Source organism: Astatotilapia calliptera, chromosome 2 (assembly GCF_964374335.1).
Source record: "Astatotilapia calliptera chromosome 2, fAstCal68.1, whole genome shotgun sequence".
In the NCBI taxonomy this organism is placed as follows: domain Eukaryota; kingdom Metazoa; phylum Chordata; class Actinopteri; order Cichliformes; family Cichlidae; genus Astatotilapia; species Astatotilapia calliptera.
Genome location: NC_137423.1, coordinates 31891916 through 31914892, shown reverse-complemented (window position 1 = coordinate 31914892; position 22977 = coordinate 31891916). Strand labels below are relative to the sequence as shown.

Below are 22977 nucleotides of genomic sequence, written 5' to 3'. Positions count from 1 at the left end.
GAAGCCATCTATGTCCACTGTGAAGGACCATAAACAGAAGGGGTGGCTTACAACACCAACTGTCTGCCACCTACGATCCAGTTTTGAGATCCCTAACCCCTAAGGGAGAACTCCCACTAGGGCTTAAATACCTGGGATTCTCCACCATTTGGTCTTAGAAGTGAAAAAGCTTCTCAGATGAGAGGTGAAATGTCCAGTTGCTTTGGTTTCCAAGCTCCTTAGACTACAGTATTCATGCTTTTCTTTACAATATGCCACTTAAACATCTAGGCAGATTTCAAAATAATACAAAAAAATTAAATATTACTAGGAAGGCAACTACGGTACATTCACAAAATATTACATCTGAATAAAAATCTAATTTAATATAATCTAATAAAAACAAAACATGTTCAAAACTGTGTAGGTGTAAAACACTTAAGTATTAAACTACAAAACTAAATATTAAGTACCAAAGTACATTCCTGTATAATTTTCAGTTTTCTGTACTGTCATTAAATGTTGATAAATAACACATCAAAAGATCACAGACACAAAATGACTTCTTTGCAAACTTGTTACATTTATTAGCACCTAAAAAATAAATGCATTAAAAAAAGATCAGCTATCATTTTTTTCTGTGGCGTACTCTTTGTTTTGGGGAAAGAAGATTTACACTCCTGATATCTATGTCAGCATGGGGATACAAATACCCACGTTTTACCCCTCCTCTTTTCTTCCACCTTTCTGCCTCTCTGCTCTTCTTGCTCTTTTTGCCACCTGTCTCATCCCTCCTTTTCTTCTGTGGAGGTGCAGTGGACTGTTTTTGCCTGTCATCGGGCCGACTAAAGGGGACTCTGGGATAGACTTCGTCATCAGAGCTACAGCGGGACTTTATCAGTAGTCCTCCTTCCCGCCTGGCCTGAGCTTCCCTCCTCAGACGCTTCACCTCTCGTCTCTCCTTGCGCCTCTCTTGCCACGTCTTCCACGTGCCAGCTCGGGTGTGCAGCTCCTTCTTTGTCTTTGTCCACCCCTGGACTGATCGATTTTCCTCACCACTTGTCCCTGTTTTTTCAGACAGGTCTGAGAAAACATGTGCAGGCTCTGAAAACACAGAAACACAAAAGACGTCCTTGACAAGTCTGATCCTGTTTTAACTGAATAACAGGTGATTAAAAGCAGCTGTTGAACTAATAAATCTTTTCGTTTATTTCCTGATCAAACGCGGTGTGAAAAGAACGCTTTATCAACCAACTGTGCAGTTCTTCTTAACTCTACAGAGATAATGTTTTTCAGTTCATTGTATTAGTTTTATGTTTTAATTCACTTAATTCACAGTGCTGGTTTCAGTCATTAAAAGGCAGCACTGATAAACCTACCAATCCCACCCAAGCAGTAATTGGTGCATTTAAATAGTGAAGGGGCATACTTTGTTGCAGAGCTGTTAGAGATCAAGAAAATGTGTCCAATAACTAACATTTCAGACCCAGAGTTACACTAATCCAAAGAAAGCACCTTCACAGAATTCACATGTCAATCTATTCTCACCAAAATGAAGCACGCTGGTGCATTTTGAAAGTGTTCCCTCACCATTCAAAAGAGCCAGCAAAAAGCATAGATGCCCAATAACATCATTTGTCTTTTGATAAATCGTTTCATTTGAAATGTTTTTCTGGGCAGGATGTGATCTGCTTGCATTTTGTATCCCACTTCTGATTAAATACCCAAAGCCTTGTATCATTATCATGATTCTGCGATGCTTCTTGGGCAAGGTGAATAACAGTCTGGATAGAATCACAAAAAAACTAAGTATGATTAAAGCAATCCCAAAGCAGAAAAATGGCTGGCATTTCCAATTCAAAACCAACAAACATTTAGGTCCAAACATCTCTAGACAATGACATTTTTAAAATCATTTTTCCTCTTGTTAAGATTCAATATTGAGGAAGGGTACAAGAGGTGATCGAAGAATAACCACACTGGTCCGGCCGGGTGAAGTCAAACGAAGATTTTAATGAATACACGCGTGGGAAGAAAACTCTGTACGCAGACAGGAAGTAGTCTTCGACTTAATCAAAGCATGAACAGATATTTTATAGCATCAGGGTTTATTTACTGACGCCCCTTCATGCGTCACATACATTTTATACATAGATCAGATCAACATCATGACTTTTCACCTAGAAAATCATCTTCTATTTTCATGGCTAGCCCTTCCTGTCTACCTTTCAGTTCTTGTCTTGTTCCTCTTTCTTGCCGAGACACCAAGAAACGGTTCCTCTTTTACCAAGACAATTTTGCAGTTACAGCCAAACATAACTAACCTCTCCTCTAAATAAATCTAATTTAAAGTGTGTGTGTGTGTGTGTGTGTGTGTGTTGACCTCACATGCTCTTTGTGTCACCTCTTACACTTCTGACCTTTTACCAGACCAGAAGCTCACTGAGACTATGTGTATGTCTTCTACTAAATAAATGTTTTAATCAAGAACCTCTACTAAAACCTTAATATAAAATGATAAAGCTATCTGTTACATTGTTAAAGCCTCGTCTTAGCCTGCGGCTCAAAATAACTTCCTGTCTTCTTTCTGCATACAACTTCCTGTCAGCCTGCAACTCAGTCTTTCTGAAAGAGACACTGTCTAAACCTTGGAATGCAATATCCATGCTGCAAATTATATTATTAATGCAATAACAATTATTTAACAATAGCAGTAAAATAATTTCCCTCCTCGACACTCCCCCTTTTGACCTCTGAAAACCAGAGGTCACAATACATTGTGTCCTCACGCAGACCCTTCTCTGGTGGTCTCGAACCTCGAGATCTCCAGGATCCTCGCCCCTCCTGTGGTCGCCGAGATCAGTCTTCTGCAAAGGAAACAAAACACCTTTTCTTGCATCTCCCTAACTTATCCTATCTGGGACTCTTTAATTAAAAGCCTGATCCTAATTATCTTCTTAACTTATTGACTTGTATTTGTGTATACTCTTCAACGTTACTCATCACTTTAAAATTCTTTTAAGCGCTGGTTTCACGTCCAGTTGCTCGCTCTACTTTCCCTTATCTGATCATCAACATCCTATGCACAAGTTGTCGCTGCTGCAAGTTAATCTACTCCAAAAGAAAACAACCACTTCAATCAATTAAGTTTAAGCATATAAGCAATTACTCCTGTATACATTTCATCATAACTAAATGCTGCCTTGAAACAACTCCTATGTGTTAACACTAACTTCATTTTAAAACCTCACATTTCCTATGTTATCACCTGTTTTGGTATAACCTTTTTATTTCATTTTGCTCCCTTAATGTAACAATACCATCTAATTCTAATGTATCAGACTTAACCAAAATATATGCTTTCCTTCCTCTTTGGTCCTTCTTTAAGTTCAGTTAAAAGCTAAATGAATTTAAGGCCTTTTGCCTGGAATCAATACTGTCATGTGTGTTTCTTAACTCTGTGTCTGTAAGCGTGTGCAATCCTTCATGAACTCATATTATCCTCACAGTAGATTGGCTAATCATAGCGCTAGCCAAAGGCTCGTGACCCTCCAGAGACAAATTTGAGCCACAACTCCTTTAAAAGCACAAAATGCAATATGTATAAAATAGTTATAACTGCACCTGAAATACAAAGTTAACATCATCATAAACATCTTATGGTCATCAAAGCAATGGGCAGGGCTGCGACCCAATTTAGCCCTGTCTGCACAAATTTTAGCCAACTTGTTTTTCAAATTTAGGTTCATCCTCTCTACCTCTTGCAAATCTTTATTTTTGAAGTGAGTACCATTGTCTGATCTAATTCTCTTGGGAAACCCATGCCTTGGAATGTAATGATTAAGCACTTAATCACGCTTTTCGCGTCTTCACATTTGGTCGCCCATGCTTCGGGCCACCCAGTCAAAACATCCACACCCACCAACAAATACCTCACCCCTCCTGGGCCTGTATCAATCATGTCGGTATAATCAATCACGACCTCTTCTCCTGGCCTTCCTGGCATGAGAACCTTACCAGCTTCAGGTTTTACTGCTGGCTTTGGGTTGTGTGCCCCACAAATTAGGCACGTTCTGGCCCTTTCCAGTATCATCCTTCTCAACTCAGGATGCCACCATCGGCACAAATTTCTCTCCATCTGTTTCACTCCCACGTGACCAAGCCCGTGAGCCTCATTCACCTTTTGTTCCGCCATTTTGGCCGTTAAAGCGGGACGCCCATCTGGCCCCCTCCACAAACCGCCATCTTGCCAGGCTCCTTTGTTTTCCCACACCCCCTTTTCCTCTGGGGATGTCTCCTCCTGAGCCTGTCTAACTTCTCCCATGCTATTAGTGCTACCCTCCTCTTCTGGGGTTACCTGCACCAGTTGTCTCTGTCCTTTGTAGCCCGCTGCTTCCTTTGCGGCTTCGTCAGCTTTCTGATTTCCTCTTGCCACCATACTGTCTGCTTGTGAGTGGCCTTTGCATTTTATAATACTTACCTCGTCTGGGTCCTCCAGGGCCTTTTTGTGACAGATGGGTGCATTAATGGCCGTTCTGAACCCGGCTCTCTTCCACTGAGCCAGTTCCACATGAGCTGCTCCAAACGCATATGCTGAGTCAGTGTAGATGTTCACTCTCATGTTTTTAGCCAACCTCAGGGCTCGAGTTAGGGCTATCACTTCAGCTTTCTGGGCCGACTGTTGTCCCTCGATTTTTCCTTCAACCTGGGCTTTCTTAATACAGTCATGTGGTTCTCCTGACCCCATTAGGTCTGCCATATTTATTCCTTCATGTGTGAATATCAGATTTGGCGCCTCTAAAATTTTGCTGAACCTTTGTTGCGTCAGTGGAGTCATTGTGAATGCCTGTGAGTTCACATAGGCCACTACACTGTGTGTAGTAAGCACTTTCAGTGGGTGTTCCCTCACTATATGTGCTGTTTTCTGAATTATCTTTGCTACTCCTGCTGCGTGTTGTGTGCATGTGGGATGCCTTGCTTCTGTTGAATTTAATCTTATGCTGACATACATAAGTACATCCCTACCTCCCCCTTTTTTCTGAAACAACACACCATTCACAACTCCCTTTGTTTCTGAAACATCAAGATAAAATGCCTCATCATAGTTAGGTGTGGCCAGATCTGTGGCTCTTGACAAATCCTATTTTAGTGAAAAGAACGCTGTCTCTGTGTCCGGCGTCCAAGGCAATTCAGCCTTCAGATTTCGAACACCAACTTTCTTGATCAAGTCCCTTAAAGGGGCCGTTTTACCCGCATAGTTCGGAATGAACTGCCTGCTGTAACCTGTCAAGCCAAGAAAGGAAAGCAACTCCTTCACAGTTCTTGGTTTTGGATGTGTCAGAATTTGGTCTCTGTGTGTGTTCATTAGCCCCACTGATCTGTGTACGATCACCCGGCCCAGGAATGTTACCTCTGGCCGGACCAACTGAAGTTTTTCTTTGCTCACTTTGAAGCCACACTCCGCCAATCTGTTCAACACCACGAGCGATGCTGCCGTACAGGCCGCTGCTGACGGGGCTGCAATAAGAAGATCATCAACATACTGTATTAATTTACAGCCCCCTGGCAGTTGACATGGGGACAATGCCTCTTTCAACACCTGATTAAAAATTCCTGGTGAGAGTGCAAAGCCTTGTGGTAGGCGTGTGTACCTAAATTTGCGACCTCTGTATGTGAATGAGAAAATGTCTCTGAGTGACTCGTGCAGTGGGAGACAAAAGAATGCATTCGCTAGGTCAATACATGTGAACCACTTTTGGTCTTCAGTTATGTGCTTCTATTATGGTCTGTTAAATGGTATGTCATACTTCAGCCGGAACAGGACAGGCGAACAGTTAGCTAGACCCACATCTGTGGGCCCTGCGGACCACAAAGTACCAGGCAATTTTGAGAGCTCAGCTACTGCATCAGGATGATCCATTCTTTCCCTGCCATGTATTCTGGAGATTTCTTTATGTTCTAAGATCACTGCATCGTTGGACAAACAAGTTATGCGATATATTTTACATTTTGGTGCATACCAGACATTTGGAATTTGGGTGCCTTGCCAGCATGCGTTGTCCAGCGCCCGCTTGACCATTGGTCCCAGATCTCTTGGCCCATGACCCTCGTGGACCGCCAATGTAATGTGAGGGGCTGAATCCTCTCCCACATTGTACCAAGGCAGTTGTTCATCAGTAAATTTCACAGCCGCGGCCACACCTTCTGGTTCAACATAAATGTTATGTGTTTACACATTCCACGTCTGTCCCTCAAGATCAGACTGGAACTGTTCCCGATAGATATCGTTATCTTCCCTATCATAAAAGAGTGTAACGTGGAAAGGATCTCGCGGTGGGGAATAGACGGCCAGGCTCATTATCCAGGGTTTCCACAGCTGATAATGTCTCAGAATACCTTCTTCCACTAGCCTCCCCCAGTAGATTTTGGCAGTGGGTTGTTCAGAGTTCTGGACTAGATATTGAGTCTTTGAAGGTGATCCCAGTTTCACAAGCAGGTCCCTGCCCATGAGATTTTCCAGGCACCTGTGAGGACACCACATATTGGTGCTTCAAAGTCTGTTTTCCCAGCTGTGTCAATGCTGGATCATCATCATTGACAGCATAGGTTCTGCCGTCCCCACGCTGTTCAGTTTCTCCGGGCTCCATCAGTATTGCTCCCCCTCCCAGCCCCAGTCGGCTACTGGGTACTGGGGGGCTGGTGCTGCATTCGGGTTTGGAGCCTGATGTGCTCCCCTATAAGCAGCTCTTTGTCTTGGGCCTCCTCGTGCCTGGGATTGATAGCCTCGCCCCTGATAGTTCTGCGGCGGTTCAGGGCAATCTCGGGCCCAGTGTCCTTCTGCTCCACATCTCAGACACGCAGTCCAAGACACCCTGCCAGGATTCCCCGGATTCCGAGCCCTTTGTCCTCCCCTCACGGATCCACCACGCCCTCTCTGCGGTCCACCGGTCCCCCAATTCCCTACTGGTTGACGCTGCCTTGGTGCATTGACGGGCCAACGGTCATCAGGGTAGAGACCCGGATCCTGGTCTGGCCAGTCAGGCACAGGATCGCGCTGAGACCATGCCACCATTATTTTCCTTGCGCTCTCTTTATCCTCTTTCTTTCTGTCACCTGCCTTGTTTCTCGCCTCCGTCAGCTGTATCTTTACCAGCTGCGCCTGTGCCTCCTCCAACTCTTTCTTTTGTGTGTTCGTCAAATCCTGTTCCTGCTGAAGTCTGTGGGTCACATGTCTCTCCCACTGCACCGAGTCTGCAACGGCAAAATCTGGGTTCTTTTCCAAGTCAACTGCAACCTGATTGGGCAGCCCTGCCAGCACTGCCGAACGACACCACGCTCTACTTTCACCCTCCTTCCCCGGATGTATTCCTGTTTCTGACAACCATTGTTCCTTTGCTTTAGCTAAAAACTCTCTGGGTGTGTTTTTGGGATCCCAAATAATTTTTGGAATGGCTCCAGAGTTAGGAGTTGGATACTTCTCCCGGACTGCATCTGCTAAGTCATTCTGCACCTCATGATATTTCAGGTCATTTGCATATCTGGTTGTTTGAGCTATCTGCTCTACATCTGCTAACCCACCACCCAGCATACAACGTCCGGCCAAAGTGCGAAAGTCGCCCAGCGCTAATTCTTCTCCTTCCCAATGTTCTCCCTTGGTTATTGGTGGAAGTTGTTTAACCAATGCTTCCAAATCTCTCACCTTATAGGCGCGATAAACTGGTTCGTTCTTTGGACCTGCTATTAGAGGCAGACTTAAACCAGGGTCAGGAGCTCCTTGTTCAAAACTCACTCTTCTACTCTTCCTCAACTTTCCTTTCCCCTTTGAGCTCTTAAATATGGGCTGTCTCTGTGCTTGGTCTCTCTTCACACTTCTTTTCCTCAAAATTAGGCTTGTACTTGGTCGGGGTTCAGCTCCTCCATCTTCGTCCTCCTCATCGTCTTCTTCTGATGACGTCGCACGGTCTTCATTCTCCTCTTCTGGCCCTCCCTGCATTACTCTCTGCTTTATAACCTCCAATACCGTTAATGCCTCTATGGACGCACGTAGGGCCTCATGCATTTGTCCATACACTTCTCCTTCAGTTTTTAACACCAAGGTCAGAGGTATTTTATCACCCAGCCCTTTCTGTTGGGATATAATAGGTTTACTTACCTCAACCTCCATCGCTTGGCACTCTTTCTCTGCTGATTTTGATACTCCAGGGGAAGCCAAGCGAACAGCTTTCTTAAGCTGTTCGAGCTGATCCTTCAGAGGTTTGCATCCCCTTTTCCTACTAGGTGTCGCACCCGAGCTGTCAGCCATTCTCTGAAACACAGACTTACCTCTTCCAATGGTTCCTCGGATTAGTGTTTTTTCATTTATTTTAAACCCATTAACGGCGCTGCGCGTCCCTTATATACTTTACAGCAACACACCCTCAAGGGTCCCTCAACTTGTCCCGTACTAATAAGTCTAAAACCAAGAAATCACCTTTATGACATTATGTCAAAGCTTTCTCCATGTTGCACAGCCTGCCACAGGTTTAACAAAAAATCGCTGCCCGAGAAGGGTCCCACATATCAAGGTGGTCGTTTTCACAAACTTCCAGCAGACCCTCAAATAAACAAAAACAACGACCCAGGCAGGCTTCCAGTTCAGCCTCCTCAATTTCTATGCACACTGAAAACTCATGGGGAGATTCTTCTGTCTCCCCGTGTCCTACACAATTCACCTCCAAATGATCCCCTACAATTGAAATTTCAGTGTGGAATGACGCAGAGATTAACATTTCCTTATTTATTCACTATATGTAACCTGAATTTACTCTCTCTTATCAAATAACAAAGGTTATCTTTTCAATTTGTTATTGAACTACTAATTAAGTTGCTTTTTATGGTGTCAGTGATAAACTGCCCCTAAAAAGTCCACTTTATTGCGTGCTCATTGAGTTACTCCTATCAAAACTATTTAACAAGTTCAATTTACACATACTCATTAATCTGTCACGCTTATTAGTGGCTCATGGTTGCTGAAAGCCTATGTCTGACTTGACCACAGAGTTAGAGCATCATTCAATCCTCTCAGGATGACCACTCCACTTACTCTGCATCCAGTCAGCTCATGAATTAACAACCCTTGCAGACTGTAACCCTTTTATTTTTTGTCTATACCTTCAAATCCACCTTAAATCTTCTTTACCTAAACGTTGGTTTTAAACACAAACAATTCTTATATTCTATTTTGAAACGCTGTCACCATTCATATATTTACAGTGTTATTATTTACTAAGCCAGCATTTTAATTGCAGACATTTATCCACATTTGCAAACAATAGTTATAGAGCTGAATGACACACAAAACCGAAAGCATAGTCCTCTCATGCGCTCTGCATCAGCTGCCTCATTTGCATGCACACACACTCTTCATCTAAGAATAGCAGCAGGCAGTCAGTGCATTGCTGACTCGACCCACAGAGATCTTTTTTAATACAGAGACGTCTTATATTTACAACTGCACAGATTTTATGCCTTTTAACACCTACCGAATTTCGAAAAATTTAAGTTAACGGTCTAACCGATAGAAGTCCAACTTTTTTGTAATCAATTAACCAGTATCTGTCCAACAGTTTCTGGCCTCATCTCTAAAGTCCCTAACTCAATTTAAAAGTGTCCAACACCCAAGGTCCAACCTTTGCTGCCCAAAAAAGCGCAGATACCGTTCCAAACGGTAAGGAGACTCTATCTCCTAGCTTAATTCCGGGATGCCCTGTACCCCACAGCTAAACCACACTGAACTAACCCTCTTCGCCGAGAGGTCAATGTCGCGCGTCCACGACAAGGAGGGAGCGTAACCTCCGGGCTCTGCGCTTCCTACCAGTCCAACTGGCGTTCTTGAGTAATTTATAATACTTTGGAACAACAGTAAGACACCCAACCAAGTGTAAGACTGAAGCAGGTCCAACCTTATAACCAAAAAATAACCAAATTCCCTAACCTACTAAACGGTCCAACCGCATTCAATCATTACCAGCAGTCCAACTGCTTTAAATCCTCAGATTCTTATCAAAATCAAAACAGACATCCACCAGTAACTTCAGTGAGTAGACTTAAATTTTATCATATCCAATTTGGCACACTTTGGAAATAATTCAACAGGTAGTGCCTTACCTTTTGGATAAGCCGGCTTATGCCCACTCACTTAGACCACTGGAATTCACGTCTGCCCGTCAGACCACCCAAGACCCCGGATTTCTCCGTCCAAACCTCCAACTCTCCTTCCCCAATAACCGGACGAAGCCCCCAAATGTTAAGATTCAATATTGAGGAAGGGTACAAGAGGTGATCGAAGAATAACCACACTGGTCCGGCCGGGTGAAGTCAAACGAAGATTTTAATGAATACACGCGTGGGAAGAAAACTCTGTACGCAGACAGGAAGTAGTCTTCGACTTAATCAAAGCATGAACAGATATTTTATAGCATCAGGGTTTATTTACTGACGCCCCTTCATGCGTCACATACATTTTATACATAGATCAGATCAACATCATGACTTTTCACCTAGAAAATCATCTTCTATTTTCATGGCTAGCCCTTCCTGTCTACCTTTCAGTTCTTGTCTTGTTCCTCTTTCTTGCCGAGACACCAAGAAACGGTTCCTCTTTTACCAAGACAATTTTGCAGTTACAGCCAAACATAACTAACCTCTCCTCTAAATAAATCTAATTTAAAGTGTGTGTGTGTGTGTGTGTGTGTGTGTTGACCTCACATGCTCTTTGTGTCACCTCTTACACTTCTGACCTTTTACCAGACCAGAAGCTCACTGAGACTATGTGTATGTCTTCTACTAAATAAATGTTTTAATCAAGAACCTCTACTAAAACCTTAATATAAAATGATAAAGCTATCTGTTACATTGTTAAAGCCTCGTCTTAGCCTGCGGCTCAAAATAACTTCCTGTCTTCTTTCTGCATACAACTTCCTGTCAGCCTGCAACTCAGTCTTTCTGAAAGAGACACTGTCTAAACCTTGGAATGCAATATCCATGCTGCAAATTATATTATTAATGCAATAACAATTATTTAACAATAGCAGTAAAATAATTTCCCTCCTCGACACTCTGTACACCATCACTATGGATTTAAATCAAACAACTGAGGTATGACTGAAGTGCAGACTTTCAGCTTTAATTCAAGGGGTTTAATTAAAATATTGTCTGAACTGTTTAGGAATTACAGCTATTTTTATACATAGCCCTCCATTTTCAGAGGTATTTTCAGAATTAATTGGACAACTTACCTATAAATGCTTTGTGCTACCATGATACATCGAATATTCCTGTAAAGCTCACCTTTTCGTCTTCAAATCCGTTTTAATTTAGTCTCAAGCACAAATGGGAACACAGTCATTTAAAAAGTGCCTGTAAATAGGGCCGCTACCAGGTCAAAGGTAAATAAAACAGGTTAATCAGATAAACCATCTCCAGCTGACATCATTTGTATCTCGTGGTGATTCACTAGAAATCTCAAGGAGGAGGAGGCTATCGTTAGACTGAAAAATCAAAATAAACCTATCAGAGAGATTGCAAGCACTTAAGAAGTGACCAAAATCTTTAAAGAATCTGGTCCATTCCTAAAAAGGATGAATGCACTGGCCAGCAAAATGCATGATGACAGAATTATTTCCATGGTTAAGAAAAACTCCTTCACAACATCTGACAATGTGAACAACACTCAAAGAGGTAGGCGTATCATTATTAAAGTCTACAATCAAGAGACACCTTTATTAATGGAAATGCATAGGGCTCACAACAATGCGCAAACCACTGGTTACACTCAAGAACAGTAAGATCAGATTAGACCTTGTCAGAAAACATCTAAAACAGCCTGCGCAGCTCTGAAACAAAATCTTTGGACCAACAAAACCATGATGAACTTGAACCAGAGTGATGGGAAGACAAAAGTATGGGGAAGGAGCAAAACAGCTCATGATCCAAAGCATATCACATCACACAACACATATCTTCCTAACATGGTGGAGGCAATGTGACAGCATGTGTACATATGACTGCCAGTGGAACCAGATCACTGATGTTTATTGATGAGCTGACTGCTGATAGAAGCAGCGGGATGAATTCCTAAATGTAAAGGACTCAACTCTCTGCTCAGATTCAAACAAATGCTGCATAACTGATTAGACAGTGCTTCACAGTACATATGGATAATGACCCAAATTGTACTACAAAAAACCCCCAAAAAACAAACAAAAGTCTTTCTGAAGGCAAAGAAATGGGATATTTCAATGGCCAAGTCAGTCACCTGATCTAAGCCTGACAGAGCATGCTTTTCAGTTACTGAAGCCAAAATAAAGGCACAGCCTGAACTGACAGCAGCTGCAATAAAGGTGTTGCAGAGCATCTCATGGGAGGAAAAACAGCATTTGGTGATGTCGGTGGGTAGTAGACTTCAGCAAGTCATTGAATGCAAAGGATTTCACTATATTTAAAATATTTAAAGTTAGTGCATCCAATGACTTTTGATCCCTGCAGTTATAAAACCAAAGTCTGCACTTCAACACATAATGATCTGATTGTTCGATTAAAAGTCAACTTGGGGGATGTACAGAAAACATATGGACTTGACTGTATATATAAATGAACAACCCATTTCAGGAGATAATTTTGGTTATAATTCACGCTCAGTGTTCAGTTTACATCTGCTGTTTTCGAACTAACAGGCAGCTCCAATAAACTCACATGTACAGCCCAAACAAAGATACACCGATTGTAAAATAATAATGTAAAAACTCTGATATCAGCTTCATCACCTTTAACTCTTTCCTCTCGCCTGGTCCGAAGTTGGAGAATGTCTTCCCTGGTGTCATATTGGTAAACATAAGGCAATGATGGAAAAGTGCCCGTAACCATCCTCCTTTTAGTGCACTCCTGATACAGAAGACAGGCAGTGATACACATGAGACAAAAGAAGAAAAAATGAGTTGAAGGATGGATACAGGACAGTGGAAAATGGATGCAACTGAGACTTAAATAGAGAGAATTTAACTAAGTTTGATTCAACACAAAAAAAGAACAGGGGGAGAAAAGAATTTGGTGTAGCGAGGTGAAGCAAAAAAAAAAACGAAACAAAAAAAGAGTAGCAAGTTTAGGGAAAAGACAAGTGAGAGACCAAACAGATTAGGCAATAGACATAAAGGCAGACAAAGATCGAGTAAAAGTAAGATGAGGATTAAATGTATTTATCACTTACATAACCGTAATGTCCTCTTTTAGAGCAGTTGTAACAATGAATGCGGCACTTCCTGTGATGGAGGCTGTGGCTTGCCTGTGGCCTGAGGGGAACCGCTACCCTAATCTGGAAGAAAAAGGTCAAATGAAGGACATTTCTACAGCGATAACAGACTTTCACTGATCTCTTGGCTATTTTAGCAGTACACACCTATCAACAGGCTCCTGATAATGGGTGTATTCTGGTCTGATCCCCAGCACGTGGGATCTTCATTGCATTTGATTCCCCTGATCTCTTTCCCCCATTTTCCATCTATTTTGTCCTGTGACTATCAATGAAAAGGCAGCGAATACAGCTTTCAAAATTGCCTAATTAAACCGGTCCCCTGCCACCTAGTACCTAGATCAATTCTATTGCTTACTTTAGAGAAAAATCATTAAGAACTCCAATTAGGTTTACACATTGAGCCAGAAAGGCTTGTTATTATGCATTTTGCTGAGTAAAGAAGATTAGATTAAAAAAAAAAAAAAAAGAGCAGATAAAGAGCAGTCAAAACTCACTGTCAAGTGGTATTGTCTCCATGTATCAGGGCAAGCCTGAGGAAAATCCAGAAAACAGAGAAGAAATGTTTTCTTTAAGCAACAACGAGGAAGACAAAGAACTGTTTGCAAGAAATAAAACAACACTTCATAAATTGAGCCCACACAATCATGAGGTTACAGAATCTGTCAACAAACAACTGTCAAATGTTTTCAACGCTTCCTTCAGCACAATAACACACTCTGCAACACCAACACTCAAAGGGGCCAGACCTGCGAACTCACATCAGAAAGGTGCCCTGTCATCCCGCAGCGCAGGCAGTGCTGGTTCCATACTGGAGGCAGATCACATGGCTTGAGCCCGTGTGAAGGCAGTCCACATCTACCACAGGGGCGACTTGGACATTTCCTTTGGATGTGACCTTGGATCCCACAAAGGACACATATAGGATATTTCTGTCAACACAAAGACAAAAAAAACAACAAAAAAAAGATTTTTAAAATGGTCCTCTTGAGGAACCTCTGCAGGTGTCCATGGAAACAGCACTGATGAGTGAGTTCATTTACCTTGCGGAAGGAGCAGCTTTTGGCAAGGTGTCCTGTCCTGTTGCATGCACGACAGAACAGGGAACAACCAGGCGAGAAATAACGGCTGGTCAGAGACTGATCCGCGCCACTCTAGATAAGATGATCCAGGAATAATCCAAGACAACACAGAGATTTTTAAAATTAGGTTAAACCATAATTTTGTCTCCACACTGCAAAATCAAAGGTACAGAAGGCAAGGCAAGGCAAGGCAAGGCAAGGCAAGTTTATTTGTATAGCACAATTCAACAACAAGGTGATTCAAAGTGCTTTACAGAGACATTAGAAACAAGAACAAATAAAAAGCATGATTTAAAATTGATTAAAACAAGCAAATAAACTAACTAACTAATTAACAAACAAACAAACAAACAAACAAACAAACAAACAAACAACAGTATATAAAATCAAAACAGATAAAATCAGAACAGTAGATAAAATCAGTAGTTAAATGTAAGTTTTGAAATTTAAGCTTAAAGTGTGGATTTGGTGCTTTATTCAAATGCAGCTGAGAACAGGTGAGTCTTCAACCTGGATTTAAATAAACTGAGTGTTTCAGCTGATCTGAGGCTTTCTGGGAGTTTGTTCCAGATATAAGGAGCATAAAAGCTGAATGCAGCTTCTCCGTGTCTGGTTCTGACCCTGGGAACTGATAAAAGACCGGATCCAGATGACCTGAGGGATCTGGATGGTTCATACTGGGTCAGGAGGTCATTGATGTATTTTGGTCCTAAACCATTCAGAGCTTTATAGGCCAGCATCAGAACTTTAAAGTCTATCCTCTGACGGACAGGCAGCCAGTGTAAGGACCTCAGAGCTGGACTGATGTGGTCCACTTTTTTGGTCTTAGTGAGGACTCGAGCAGCAGAGTTCTGAATGAGCTGTAGTTGTCTGACTGATTTTTTAGGTAGACCTGTAAAGATGCGGTTACAGTAATCAAGCCTACTAAAGATGAATGCATGGACTAGTTTTTCCAGGTCCTGTTGAGACATCAGATCTTTTATCCTTGATATATTCTTGAGGTGATAGTAAGCTGACTTTGTTATTGTCTTAATGTGTTTTTCTAAGTTTAGGTCTGCATCCATCACTACACCCAAATTGCTCGCCTGGTTTGTGGTTTTTAGATGTATAGATTGAAGTTCTCTGGTGACCTGTAATCGTTTTTCTTTGGCGCCAAAGACTATTACCTCAGTTTTGTTTTTGTTTAGCTGGAGAAAATTGTGGCACAACCAGTCATTGATTTCCTCAATGCATTTACCAAGAGCCTGTACAGGGCCTCGGTCTCCTGGTGACATTGTGATATATATTTGTGTGTCATCTGCATAGCTGTGATAGTTTATTTTGTTGTTGTTTATAATCTGTGCCAGTGGGAGCATGTAGATGTTAAACAGAAGGGGTCCCAAGATGGAACCTTGGGGAACTCCACATGTGATACTTGTCTGCTCAGATGTGAAGTTACCTATTGATACAAAGTATTTCCTGTTTTCTACGTATGTTTTGAACCAGTTTAGTACAGTTCCTGAAAGACCTGTCCAGTTCTCCAGTCGTTTGAGTAATATGTTGTGGTCAACTGTATCAAATGCTGCACTGAGATCCAGTAAAACTAGGACTGACATTTTTCCACTGTCTGTATTCAGACATATGTCATTAAACACTTTGGTCAGAGCGGTTTCAGTGCTGTGGTTCTGTCTAAAACCTGACTGGAAGGCATCGTAGCAATTATTCTGTTTTAAGAAGTAACTGAGCTGTTGAGAAACTGCTTTTTCAATGATCTTACTTAAAAACGGGAGATTTGAGATCGGCCTGTAGTTGTTCATTTGTGTCTTGTCAAGATTGTCCTTTTTCAGTATAGGTTTGATTACAGCAGTTTTTAGTGATTCTGGAAACACACCTGATAATAAAGAAAAGTTGACGATCTGTAACAGGTCTGACTCTAAAGTCTTTGAGACCTTTTTGAAAAAACTTGTTGGCAGGACATCTAAACAGCAGGAGGAGGAGTTCAGTTGACCTAAGATGTCCTCCAGGTCTTTGCTGTTAATAGGTTGAAACTGTTTCATGGTGTTTAAACAGTTTTTTGGTGGACACAGTACATATCCTGGATCTGCTGTTGATGTACCAATTGCTTGTCTAATTTTTTGGATTTTTTCAGTGAAGAATTTGGCAAAGTCATTGCAGGCCATGGTCGAATGAAGTTCAGCTGCCACTGACACAGGGGGGTTTGTTAGCCTGTCAACTGTAGAAAATAAGACCCGAGCATTATGGCTGTTTTTAGTGATGATGTCAGAGAAGTAGGACCTCCTTGCATTCCTCAGTTGTAAATTATAATTGTGAAGTTTCTCTTTATAAATGTCATAATGAACCTGGAGGTTTGTTTTTCTCCATCTGCGCTCAGCTTTCCTACACTCTCTTTTTTCATTTTTCACCAGTGTGGAGTTTCTCCATGGAGACTTTTTCCTTCCAGAGATAACCTTCACCTTAATGGGAGCAATAGTGTCCATTACATTTAACATGTTAGCATTGAAGCTATTGACGAGCTCATTGACTGACCCTCTGGACAGGTCAGGTGTTAATGGGAAGACCTGGTTAAAAATTGCACTACTGTGTTCAGTTATACACCGTTTTGTGATCACTGTTGTTGATATATTTGTGTGGGCTGAGATTTTACTTTCAAAGAAAACACAGTAATGATCAGACAGGCCCACATCAGACACAGTAACCTTTGAAATGCTCAGGCCTTTGGAGATCAGTAGGTCAAGAGTGTGTCCTCTATTATGTGTGGCCTCTGTTACATGCTGAGTCAGCCCAAAGTTGCCCAGAGTGTTACTCAGGTCTTTAGTCCCTTTGTCCTGAGGGTTGTCCACATGAATGTTAAAATCCCCAGCAATAATTACACAGTCAAAATCAACACAGATCACAGACAGCAGTTCACTGAGGTCATTAAAAAAGTCTGTGCAGTATTTGGGAGGCCTGTAAACATTAAGAAACACAACTTTGGATGGGGCCTTCAGCTGTAAAGCCACATATTCAAAAGACTGAAAACTTCCAGGAGATAGCTGCTTACATTGAAATGATTAATTAAATAAGACAGCAACCCCTCCTCCTCTCCTGCTCGCCCTGACCTCACTGATAAAACTGTAGTTAGGAGGGGTCGTCTCGATGAGAACAGCTCCACTGTTACTTTGGTCCAACCAAGTTTCAGTTAAAAACATAAAATCAAGGCTGTGCTCAGTGATTAAATCATTAATTAAAAATGTTTTCCCAGCTAGAGATCTAATGTTTAATAAAGCCAACTTAAGTGTTTTAGAGGTATTACTTGTCCCCTCGTGTTTGGGAGCAGTCTGTGGCACACAAGGTATGTTTACTATGTTTAAAGATCTTTTAGAGTGCAGCTCTCTGTGTTTTGACCAGGCCACATGTCTCCTGTCACCTAAAAGTACAGAAATTTTAAAACCTTCTAGTAAACAGGGTCCCAGCTTCTCCTGGGAAAAGTCATCACTGCCATAATCCTCACAGCCCGGACCCTTCACACATCACGCATCAGACTGCGGAGACAGGGCATGAAGAGGAACTAAGGGGGGCGAGGCTGGGCAATGTGACTTCGATTGCTCTGTTGAGGGTGGGGCTCGATGGCGAACCTTTGGCCGCTCTGGTGGGGGGTTTATGGGGGACAAAAAGGGATTGGGACGGGGGGTAGATCTGAGCCCAGCAATTTGTTGAAGTTATTTGACAGAAAAAAGAATGCTGTACTCATGAATATACATTGATTAGAGTGTAATTACATCTTCAAACACACCAATGCCTTCCAAAACCCTTAAATCTCTTTTTCATTATGTCTTTCTTCTCCATCACTGCTCTCCCTCTGTTCCACCTGATCCTCTTCCTCCTCACCTCAAACCTCCTTTCCTGACTTGAAATCGGAGCTCTAACACACAAAAGCATGCATAAAATGCTTATTTATTCCCAATGTTGTCGCAATTGCTCCAGTCCAACAATTTTAGATCAATGTCAAAGAATGTTTCACTAACACTGGTTAATTGCAGCTAACAGAGGTTAACAAGGGCTAATAGCAGCTAAATGAAGCTAATAGCAGCACTTACATAGAGAAAAGTTCAGCATCTTCAAAAGCTCACCTCAGTGTTGCTGTCATTGGGCAGACGTGAGCTTCACTGACTCGTTGATTCATATTGGACTTATTTCACAACATTTTACAGACTCCCCCAGATTAAATTAAAGTGGACACCCGGCATATTGACAGCTGAGGTAAACTGTGGACTGACAGGCTACACTCACTGCAGATGAGCTGCAGTGAGTCGTCCTATAGTATTCATGAAAGCTGATAAAAATCAAAAGTTACCTCAAAAGTTACCTTGTCTTTCACAGATACAGCCCAGCTTTCTTTTACTGATTTTCGCACGTTGCCCTTCAAATCTGTGTTGGAGAGAAAGACCAGGGGGAACATTAATAAATACAACTAAATATTGTGTGCAATAAAATATCCAAATTTAAGCTGATCTCAGCATAGTTACTGAACAGAAACATAAGCACCTAAAAAAAGGGAATAAAAAGAAAAATAGGGTTTTTCAAAGCTTGGTAATCTTTTCTAAGCATTCAGTCTCGATAAAGCAGGAGCTCTAAAAAATAATGAAGGGCACCTGACCTTTCTGGACTAACTATCACTTATGTGTAAAGAAAACCTAAAACTTTACTGCTCCAGTGGAGCCCCGAGCTGGTGGGTCAAATCAAAGTGGTTGTTCTGTGCAGCTCCCTGGTGTGAATATGATAATCTTCATCCAAAGCACCAAGCTAAGCAAACTGTCTCTGTATACACTTTTTAAATAAATTGCACTCCCACACATTTACAAAAATAACTGCACTTACTGGGTCCATTTACTCTTTTGGTTGAAATGCATTTACAGAGATGTGTTTTTAGTCACCTTTATTTTTCTTCATTTTTATCTCTATGCTGGAAGCTGGTACATCCACAAAAGAATAACTAAACTGTATCACCACAGCCCATTATAGAAAACAATACAGCTCATGGAAACATCAACAGTAGCATAATAAGTAAGCAATAAGTACGTAGCATCTGTTTGTTGTTTGCACTAGCTGCATTTCAAAGCTGTTTTCTCTCTAATTAAATAATTATTAAAGTACATGTATTAAAGTCTTTCTTTTGATCGCCCGCATCCAGTTTTTTTGTGAACCAATCCCCATACCAGTGAGCACAAGCATGTGGTGACAGTTCGTGATTTCTTGGGCTCCCATTTTTGTTATCACCCCTTATTTTAATTTAAGTATTGATTACGCATGTAATTAATTGTGCATGGTTCAAAGACCTATTCATGCCACAAAATTTAGGTGTTTGATGACTTTTGCAGATCAAAATGGCTAAATGTTTCCCTGGGGTGGATTACTTTTCTTTGACCCTCATGTATTATATTCACTAGAATTTGTTGTTTTCCAGTTACAGTACCCTTGGATGTGATTTGGTGTACATTTCTCCAATTGTTAAAACACAGGCACAAAAAAACTTCAGATATTTTGCCAGAAATTGCTGAAACAAATTACCTTTCAACATAAAAAAAAAATTAATCTAAGCAAATCTCAAAATGAAAAATTGCTTTGTTAAACTAAACAAGGAGCATTTTAGAACAACAAGTTAGTACATAATTTTTACTGGATGTTTTTAGTTAATGCAATAATGTTTTTATATTTCTTGTAGTTTGCTTTATTTTGTTTGTTTGTTTTTTTGCTTGTGCTAGCATCGTTTCTGTCAGGTAACACTTCCAAAAGGTCCACTATGAGAATAAGTATGATTAATTTTAATGCTTCTATTCATTTACTTATTGCACGCATAGTATCGTGGGATTGTTTTGGTCTGTGGTATGTATTAGAATCAAATTAAACTGATCAATCAAATTAATACTGCACGGCCTCAGTAATCTTTTGGAATTACATTTAAATGTACATCAATTTTCAATTTTCCACATATATATATATATATCAATAATATACATTAACCAGACAAAACTTCAAAGGTGAAGCCATACAGTAATATGTAATCTACATATAGTCACTGTGAATAACATCCATCCATCTGGATTAGCTGAGCTTTAACGCACATTACAAATAGGTAGTGGAATAATCGCATTTACTTTTATTTATTTTGTTATTGCAGATTTTGGTTGGATATCACTCCTGTATTGCACTTACTTCTGACTTTTTGCTTTCATATTTAAACTCTGCGAAATCTTCCTCTCGCGCTTGCATTAGGACTACGGAAATAAAATGGCAGGAAACTATATTCTTAACCCAAAAGCTGACCAAGTCAAGTTTCACCTTCATCATCTAATTCCTCCCCGGAGCTGTTCCTGTAGCTCAGATTGAGCTGGATGTTTGAGTCCTCCACCTGTTCCTCCCCTTCCAGGATCATCCAGTCCTCTATGGGCTGATCCTCATCTTTATCGTCCCGTAGGTCATCACTAGAAGACACTTCCAGCTCAGCGTCCAGCAGAGCCCTTTTTCCTCCAGAGGAGAATGGAAAGACCAGGAGGAGCGGAGGGGAGCTTTCTCTGCTCTGCCGTGCAGCTTGTTTGCAGCTCATCGAATGTCTCATACACCCTCCTTCGTCTTCTGAACTGCTGGACCCCCGAATAAAGAAGTCTTCGGAGCCCTCCTGCCCATCATCAGCTTCATTTTCCTCAGTGTGCTCCATAATCAGACCTGACACAACCTGTAGCTGAACAGCGCCACTCACAGGCGACTGTCTTCACTGCTAGCAAACAGCGATAACTGACTGATGGGTGTTTTACACGTTTTTATTAACGTCTTTTATCCGACCGAACTAAAACCGTTTTGGTTTAAACCGGGATAGTTACCGCGCGGGTGTGCAAACATTAAAAAAAGTATTTTGTCGCGAGCTAAGTAGCACCGCAGTGCACGAGGCAGTTAGCTAAAGTAGCAGCTAAACATTACCAAGTCAAATAACTTCAGTAAACATGATATCCGGCTACCTACACCTTTAACTCCCAATACTTCGCTTTCAGGTTCATGGCGTAAAATTATTGTTCCTTCAATACAGCGCAGAAAAAGCTTGTTTTTCTCCCATGCTTGTTTACTTGTGTGGAGCGGTTTACCCGGCGTTTCCGGAAAATGTTGGACAACCAAAACAGAACCCAGCGTCCAAAGTCTGTCTAGGAGTTTCCAGGTATAGTCAGTGATAAAAGAGGAAGAGGTCCACGTTTGTATGAAAAACTACTTTTGTTGGGTTTAATTGTTAGCGATTGAAGTTAGACCATTTTATAATATGGACTTCAGTCTGCAGCGTAGCTACAGCTGTAGGATTAATTTTGTGAACTAAAAATAGATTATTTAACTAAGAAATGTAATCACATTAATACATTTTGAACTGAAATAGGACTATCAGCCTACATTCAGTCAAGCGTAATCCTAATTAGCAGAGGTGGGACCAAGTCATTGTTTTGCAAGTCTCAAGTAAGTCTCAAGTCTTTATCCTCAAGTCTCAAGTCAAGTCTCAAGTAATGTCAGGCAAGTCAGAGTCGAGTCTCAAGTCACTGGTGTAAAAGTCCGAGTCAAGTCACAAGTCTGAAACTTTGAATTTCAAGTCCTTTCGAGTCTTTAAAAAAAAAAAAACAACGAAAAAAAGCATGTTGCAGTTATATGCTAAATGTAAATATTAGACCATGTAATTTTAAAATCTGTGTTTTTCTCAACACATGACAAAATAGTGAACTTAGAAAATATACACAAATTGTGAAATTGCACCTCTTTAAAATGCAGCTCAATTAAACCTAGCTCCAAGAATAATTTTCACCGACAGTTCTGAGATAAGCTGCATGTTATTCTTGGATGCGGTTGTAGGACCAGCTTTAAAATCGCATGACAAAAATATCATACACATTAAAAAAAAAACTGTATCACCAACGTAGCCTGGACAACATTTGCTAGTTAGATGAAGTCAGCTATCTCATTGTAGCATATTTATATGCATATTTATAATTATACGGTTCTTGGAGTGAGTGCACACACTCATGAAGTTTAGTAACTTCAGGTCACTGCAACAAGCCCAGGTACAGTTTACCGACAGATGGGTACAGGACCTTGAAACGCACCGTGTAGAACGAAAGACCATCGTACGTATCATAAGTTTACCAGTCTCACAAATCGTCGTCATAAATATACATTCCTTAACCGTTTATTAATAGGACCTTTGAGCTCAACGGTAATTAATTAGTAGTGGAAATAATTTCTGGTAGCATCACAGAAATGTAGCAGTGACAACAATATTGTATGCTGTAATCGTACTGGACAATTAGTGATACAAAAAACCTGTTTTATCCTGTGAATAAAAGCATATGTTTTTGTCAATGTACCATAATAACAGAAGCGAAACGCAATATCATGTCAGGACAATTCACTATTTATGCACAATAAATAAAGGAGCATAGCGCGACAATTTCTGTTCAGCGCCAGACTTGCTTGTAACCTATATCACCAATTATGTTAAGAAAAATGACGCATTAACTACTAAAAAACACTGACCTTCGTGTAAATGCTTGGAGCAGACTAACCTGTGAGCTGGAGTGTTCTGGGACGTTATATTTGATCTTTGAATGGCTGCAATCCAGGCCA

General features: G+C 41.1%; 1 protein-coding gene across 2 annotated transcripts; it reads right to left on the bottom strand.

Annotated features, from left to right (window-relative positions):
- Positions 1 to 542: 542 nt before the first annotated feature.
- LOC113006609 (zinc finger CCHC domain-containing protein 7-like) lies at positions 543 to 21497 on the bottom strand. Of its 2 annotated transcripts, none has more exons than XM_026142681.2 (8): positions 20665 to 21497; positions 18680 to 18753; positions 14308 to 14418; positions 14026 to 14196; positions 13762 to 13797; positions 13223 to 13327; positions 12783 to 12900; positions 543 to 1083 (listed from the first exon to the last, which is right to left on the bottom strand). In XM_026142681.2, exons 1-8 carry the CDS (start codon positions 21038 to 21040, stop codon positions 608 to 610), a joined length of 1467 nt encoding a protein of 488 aa, XP_025998466.1. In that variant the 5' UTR covers positions 21041 to 21497; the 3' UTR covers positions 543 to 607. The 2 variants fall into 2 exon arrangements, with proteins under 2 accessions (XP_025998466.1, XP_025998474.1); XM_026142689.2 differs by having other exon boundaries at positions 18692 to 18753.
- Between the last annotated feature and the right edge of the window lie 1480 nt (positions 21498 to 22977).